The sequence below is a fragment of the Aureococcus anophagefferens genome (genome assembly GCF_000186865.1).
Source record: "Aureococcus anophagefferens unplaced genomic scaffold AURANscaffold_76, whole genome shotgun sequence".
Taxonomy (NCBI): domain Eukaryota; class Pelagophyceae; order Pelagomonadales; family Pelagomonadaceae; genus Aureococcus; species Aureococcus anophagefferens.
In genome coordinates, this window is record NW_008705627.1 from 2,984 (window position 1) to 10,541 (window position 7,558).

General features: G+C 54.9%; 1 protein-coding gene across 1 annotated transcript; it reads right to left on the reverse strand.

Moving 5' to 3' along the window:
• Positions 1–432: 432 nt before the first annotated feature.
• On the reverse strand, positions 433–1,385 carry AURANDRAFT_55630 (hypothetical protein; the record flags this gene model as incomplete). The annotated part of the gene is made up of 3 exons (XM_009043883.1): positions 433–498; positions 553–868; positions 925–1,385. The coding sequence occupies 3 exons, from the start codon at positions 1,227–1,229 to the stop codon at positions 433–435; spliced, it is 687 nt and encodes a 228-aa protein (XP_009042131.1).
• Positions 1,386–7,558: the final 6,173 nt, after the last annotated feature.

The following is a 7,558-nucleotide window of genomic DNA, read 5'->3' on the forward strand; positions in this document are numbered from 1 at the left end:
CCTGACCTGCACCGGCGAGGAGACCGTCGCCGAAGCCGTTGCTTCATCTGGCGGTCATCCTCGGCGCCGTCGCCGTCGAAGCTTTTTTCCGTCGCGAAGGCCTGGAGCGGCACGTCCTTTTGGTGAGGACATGCCCAAGTGTCGCCGCAGCCGAGCATCGTCCCATCGAAGGTAAACTTACACTTTGCGACCCCGGGACCGGCAGTTGCGCCGCGTGCAGTACGACGTCGGCAGGTTCCTAATTTGAAGCCTACGCTGCCCGCATTTCCGCTAACAAAAGGACTAACTTTCAAGCTCGTCGGACTGCCCGCACGCACTGTCACGCAACCATGCGCGACGAATCCGTGGCCCTGACCGGCGGGTCCGTGCTCACACGGCGCGAGCCGTCGGAGGAGCAGAAACTAAAAGAGTGCGTCGCGCGCCTCGAGCGACTCATAGCAAGTCATTGCGGATGAACCGGTTCCCCTCCGAGTTCTGGCCGTCGTACGACGATTTCCTCTGCGCGACAAATTTGGTCGCTGCGCCTTGGGCGATGGGCGCAGCGTTTGGGACACTGGCCGAAGAGGCGGCGATATCTTCTGATCGCACAGCAAAGGGATTGCCTTCATCCTTGTTCCCAATCTCGACAAGGCCAGGTCCAGCAGGCGCATGCTGATTGTTTGGCCGTCGTTTGATCGAGAATTGGCCTCGAATTGCAGCCTCGGATCGCTCGGGTCCAATTACGTCTGCGGCGTCAAGGCATTCGAGCCTTGGGAGTCGATGGAGCACATAGAGGCGGTAGTGTTTGCACGCCTCCTCGTCAGGCGTCACAATGTCCATGAGACCCGGGCATGCCGGGTTCCGCATGCAGCTCAAGTAGGTGATGCGCCTAGAAGAGAACGGGTCATCGCAGACACCCGCAGCAGCGTGGCGCAGGCAGAATACGGGAAGAGGCGAGCGACGTCGTCAATGAAACCGACCAAGTCTACGATGCTGTTGTTATTAAACCACAGGGTGGTCAGTGTGGGGATTGGCGGACAGTCTATCAAGCCAACGAGTGCATTCTTGTCGAGCACGAGGGTTTGGAGCCGCGGAAAGAGTTCCAACGCTTTGAGCGATTTGATTCCCGTTTCCGTGAGATTGAGGGTGCGAACATGTGGTCCCTCGCCGCTGGCCAGCTCCGCGGGGATGGATTCCAGCTCGCTGTAGGCCAGGGAAAGCTCGCCCCCCTCACACGCGAACGAACGCATAAGATCTTGATTCGACGAGCTAGATGAGTAACCTTATATTGCCGTATGACCCTCAATGAACCACTTGACGAAACTGTCCCGCTCTCCGACTGCGCACGCGGCTGGCTGGGAGCGGCATGAGTAGTGAATTCGAGTCCATCGTCACCATCGTCTCGCGTGCTATACAATTTATTCAAGCTTGAGGCGGGTTAGGCAGGGTAGGATACAGGGTTTATGTGGTACAGTGGCAGCACAGTAAGTTCTAGTATGCTTAGAATGGCTTGATTGAGGGCTAGGGTCGCAGTCGAACCCCCCCTGAATGTCCGTTTAATTCAGGGCTGATGTCTCCGGGACACGCCCGGCCAGGCTTGGTGTTCCGTGCCAGTGCGCCCCCTCGAGATCACCTATAATATTCGCTGCCATTCGCATTGCGTGTCTGTGGGGAGCTGGGCAGAGGGCGGGCGAGTCCACCTCAAGCGATCAAGACTGTAGAGGACCACGCTTCTCAAATGTTTAAGCACCCAGTCTCTCAAAGACAGTATCTGACAGCAGCGTTGAGATAGGCCATTGCAAACTCATAGTACTCTGCTGCGTATTCTGTGTATAACGTACGTATCTCATTGATTTGTAGCGGGACAGTTTCAGGCGCTTCGTGTTGGGCGATCCAGGAAGACGTGTTTTGTTCGTCCAACGGACATAAACTCGTGTCGTCTATACATGCTTCTTGAGTTGCCTCTTGATAATTTTGATCCACACTCAGCAAGGGCGAGGGCGAAACTGCCTCAAAGATAGCACCTTGTGATTGCGATTGTGATTGACGGCTGGGCGTGTTGGTTGAGCTAGGCGGGGCGTTCACACCTTCATCGGCCGGTATTATATTAGCCTGGTTTCGGAGAGGTGTGAGGATGGCATGGATGTGGATGTCAATATTCCCTGGAGACGAGCCAGGGGGATGGAGGTGAGGCACGCGGGAAGGCGTTGCAACAAGTGCGCGGTAAGGGTCACTATGTGAGAGTGGCGCGCGTTCAGGTCCGACCACGCCAAGGAGGTTGTCTGTTGGCAAGGTCGGCTCAACTTGTGCAGGTGAGTTGGTGGTCATGCCGTCGCCATCTTCATGAGCGCCATCTATCTCGTAGGAGCGTCCTCTAAGTCGAGCCGCAGCAAGTGGAGGATCTATAGCTTCCTCCGTTGAAGTTGAGACGTGTGGTGTGTGGCGATCCCTTGCGAGCGCGGCGACCTGTGCCTCAGGTTGATGTGCTAGCGGATACGAAGGCGCGGGAAGCAACATGTGGCGATAGATCTGAGAGAACACGACCTAAGCGATCTAAGAGCGGCGCTGCGTCTCGGGCGAGATTGCTTATCTCGATAGTTCTTCTCCCATCGCCTACACAATCTTTTTTCTATTGAGCTCTCACGCACGGTCACGCAGCACTGCTCGCGTTCTGTGAGCACCGGCATGTCGCCTCTTGTTGTGTCAGAGCCGTCCGACTGGATTGCTGGCCAGGCCCACGGGAGATTGGGGTCACTAGCAGAAGTGAGAATTGCAACAGCCTCTGCATCTCGTCGACTCAAATCATCTCGGCTCATTTCTGCGAGCGCTTCGAGGAGCGGTGCGACTCTGTTGAAGATGCGCCTGGTATTGAGAAAATGAGTGCAGATATGAGCACTAGGACTCTGTTAGCACTGTGTTTCAACAACTGCAACACGCACGTCCTCCGCGACACGACGCTGGGCTGCCTCAGTGGCAAGGCTAGGAAAGCGCGCGCGCCCATCTGGCGGCGCTGTCGCTCTCGCGGCTGCACTTCGACTTCGTCGCTCTCGTGCCTGCGATGTGAAAGTCCATATGCTACGCTACAAGGACACGGGGAGAAGCCCAAGATGTCACGGGCGCGTCATCAATGTGCGCAACAGGCGAAGGAGACGCGTGCGACGAATTGGACGAGTGAAGGGTGCGAGTGCGGAAAGGTGCAAGGCGGTTACTGTCGAAGTCTATCCATTCGTCCCATCGTGTCGGCCAGCCATTATAGTGGACCTGTACTTTTACCTCACACAGAAGGATGTTTTGTCTACTCAGGTTAAAGAACAAGCATCCGACGACTGCGGACCCGCATCACTGTCGCTTCGAGCCACTGGTGCACGGTGTCTTCGACATCGAGCCACTGGCCGGCAAAAAACGTCGGCGACCGGCAGTATGCGGTTTCATGTCCAGCGTTGGCTTGCGGGTTAGCACGTTGACGGTCCCGAAATCGCCGGCGTCGTGGCGACCGCGCGGGGACCAACATACTTGTCTGACTCGTGGCCACAGTTGCGAGCGTCCGGCGGAGCCGCAAGCGCGCCGCCGCAACAGCGACAGCAGCCTCAAGGGCATCTTCGTTCGGTGTCTGCCTGTTTGAAATTGTGCTATCAATCATTCCTTCCGAAGCTGCTTGAGGGATTGATGTCTGTGATGTCACCAAGGAAGGACGATCGTCATCCAGGGACTCCTGCAACTGATTCCTTGCTGTTCCGGCGAACGCAGAGGAAGTAAGCAAACAAACATTAGGCTCAACACTATCCACGGTTAGCATCCCTTCACGGATGTTACTCCTGGCAAGATCAACAACGATGGTTGGGTCTTGCATTGTTGAGAGAATCGTGTGGAGTGTCAGAAGACCCTGTCGCACGTGTTCGAGGGATGCGCCGATGCCTGCAACCGCAGTTCCAGTCAACCCCACCGCAGGTTGCTGCATAGGCATATTTCGACCAAAAGCTACAGCAGCTGTCGGTCGCACAGGTGCCTGTGTTATTCCGTGCGGAGATACTACCACTTGGTAAGAACTATTCATCCGAAAAAAATCTTTTCATTGACAGGGTGACTTACGCCTGAATCTGACGGGCGAACAAAACCGAGAGCGTCGGAGACGAGACGTGCTGTATCCATGTCTAAAGCACCTGCAATAATACGCCTAGCTCCCATGCCACTATTATCCTCGGGAAGTTCCTCGGGCCTTGTCGCTGATGGTGCATCAGCCTCGGACATCGCTCTTGGCCTAATTGGACTCGCAACCATGTGAATCGTATGGCCGTCTTCAATGTGATACCTATGATATCCTTTCGCGTGTGTATCGAAGCGTAGATAGCTAGTACATACTCGGTGAGACTATGTGCATCTGACATCACACGCCCTCGATAAATGAGCCGTTGTCGATCCTGAAAACACTGATATGCCGCCGACGATCTATGATGGAAATGGCGCACCCCTGGGACATTGGTGACCACGGTTATCTTCGACTTCAAGTTTGTGACTGATTCATTTGGATTGACACGCAAATTATGCGTTGACTGATCCATCGTGCGAACGCGTATATGCTGCAGCACGCAAGGATTTGACGCCTCACCGACAGGCAGGTCATGCAACTGGACCCTGTCTGCAGAAATTGGATTCTGCGTGTCGACGACGTCTGTTTCCGCTGGATCCATGCACGCGAGCTCGGTGCCGCTAGAATTAAATTTCCACCTATAAACATGTGATGGTCCTTATTAAAAATTTTGCGTCCGCTTCAAGAGGTATGCACAAACAACCTTAACCACTGTCACGTCGAATTTGGCATGGTGCTCTGAGAATGGGGTTAGGTAGTGGTGGTGGTGGTGGGGGTGGTACCCCTGGAGCCGCTGGAGACCACTCGATTCCACCGGAAATATGCTTGTTTTGGCTCTATCGACCAGTTTTGATATCGAGCTCGAGCAAACTGGTGGTTTTAGTGCTCGATCATAAATTTCGACCGTGTGGAGGTCGTGGCCGAGCAGCCCTCCAGCTGCCGATCGGCCAGAACGGGTGGTTCACAGGCTTCGTTGACCCCATGTTGCAGCTGTTTTGACCACTCATTTTGAGCAAGTCGCGACTCTGGGGTAGTTAGTTAGTGGTACGTGCTGTAGCGAGGTTATTATAATATACGAAGCAAGGCCAAAACCAACCATGAAGCTAGAGCGCCCCATAGAAGTATTCATTTATTATTGTGGCGGGATTTCCGCCTTCAATATCTACCTTTAGCTTAGTTTGAAGCTGGCATTGCAATGCATGTATCCGCCCTATTTATCTCATACCCTACAGATACGCGTCGCCGTATCTTTTCTCTCTTCCTTATCTCACATCTAGCGAAGGCTGCCTTGGTGTCATCCAGGCTGAGAGCCCGCGCCAGTGCCCCTAGACTACCCGGGGAGATCAGAGGTAATATCTACTTAGTTCTATAGTTGAAGGGCCTTACAATCCTTTGACATTATTTCTGGAGGCCGCGAACTTGAAGCCCGCCGGCGGCCGTAAACAGTGTGCGTAGGCTAGGAAGCTAGAATAGTTTATTAGCTCCCTAACGCCGCTGTGACGTCGGTCAAGCTACTATCCAGCAGGTGCAGTAGGGGCGCAGTGGGGTAAGGTGCACTGCAACATCAAGGTGCAGTTCACTGTAAATCTGTCTTCGCAGACTCACGTTGAGTATACTAGTGAGATCCGCCCTCGGAGTTGTGCCGCGTAATGGTGGCCACAATGATCGTGTTTGCGACCTTTTCCATTTCTAGCGCACGCGCGAATCGGTGCCGGGGAGAGTTCTGTGGCGTCTCGTCTTCTCTGAGATCGCGCGGCGTAGACCTTAGCAAGGAGCTCATCCCGAATGTTGTGTGGCAGACTTGGAAACTGTCAAGCCTGGGATCCAATGCCGCCACGAATCGTGCCCATATCCAGTCCATGAATCCAACATACTTGCACCGCTTTGTTAACGACAGCGAGGCGGAGGCTTTCATTGCCACGGAGTATCGAGGTCGTGTCGCGGACGCCTATTTTTCCATCAATCCGAAGTTTGGCGCAGCCCGGGCGGACTTATGGAGGTACTGTGTACTGTACAAGTACGGGGGCTGGTACATGGACCTTGACGTACGATGTGATGTCCCACTAAATGATCTTCACACCCCAGATGATGGGCTCGTCCACTCATACGAGCACGTTCGACTCCCACGGCATCCACCTCAACCACTACGATGCGTCGCTAAGCCATGGTTCGACCAAGTGGCACCGCTTTTTGACCGTGGTGCTATCCGGCGCTCGGGGTTTAAACCGTTCACTGTTGCGCAGAATTTGATCGCGGTTGCCCCTAAGCATCCTATCATGGCCACTGTCATCGAAAAAGTTGTTTTTGCCCTTGAACAGCTAGACGAGACACAATGCCAAGTCCCTGTAGGAGGTGTCGCGCCAAACGACCGCGAAAGGGAACGCAACCACAACTGGTGCTGGATGCGAACCATTTGGCTCACCGGCCCGCTTGCCCTTACCGTCGCATTCCACAATTACACGCACAATCCCGACATGCAGTCGGTGCAAAATCCCAACATTGGCACTCGCAGGGTTCTAGACTTCCGACATGAGCCATTCAGGAAGGCGTGCTTCACTAACCGGAAAGTAAACGAGGAGATGAACGCACACAAGCTCAAGTATACTAACTTCCCCGACCAGACTCCGTTCCTCGCGTGACACCCACGGCGAAGAAATGCACCCCCAGGCGCCCCTCGATACCCTAGTTCGGTGTGGTCGCTGGTTAGCCTTCTTCGTCGCCGGCGGCGTCGGCGGGGGCGAGTTAGGAAGCTTACTAGAGGTCCAACTAGTTAAGCTCTACGCGCGCTGCTGCGACGCCGACTGCAGCATGCCGGCAAGCGACGCCCGGAGCGCGGCCCCTACCGAGATAGAGAGGTTTCTATTCACCTAGAGGCTCGCTGGTACAGAGCCGCCCCGGGATTTCCCTCCCGGCCCTTCCTTAAGTACGATTCGCTCCGAGTCGCCGCATAACTTGAAGCCAGCCCGAGGTACCTTTTAAAAGGGGAACACGCAGAAACGGAGGTCCCTCATCTCCGTCCCCTCAGCGCCGCAGGGGCGCCCGTACGAGCGTCTTTGGCCTCTGCTTCGCCTCGCACGACTGGGCTCAGAGGTCTCCGTTCCAGGCCCGCGCGTACGTGTTTGGTACTCAAGCCAAGAATTCCGACTGATGTGTGTATGAAGGTGAAACGGCATCTGCAGAATGCACGTAATGATAATGATAATGACGAAGATAGTACATCCTTAGCTTTTGCAATCCAAAGGATGGGCAGCTGATCTGCCTAGCGGAAATTGTAACTTGGGAAAACTCTCTAAGATGGGTGTTTGAATGGTATTGCCCCCCGGTCTCCTCAGCTCCGCTATGTTGCCCCTAGAATTGATGTTTTCTTGGTCCAAATTGCAGCGAGCGCGGATAGTGGTTCGTTCCAGGTTCGTTCCCAGAGTCGCCATGGCTGGGGGCTTTACTCAGGCGCCGGGGGGCCGGGCGGGCCCCACACTAGAACGCGTCGAATTT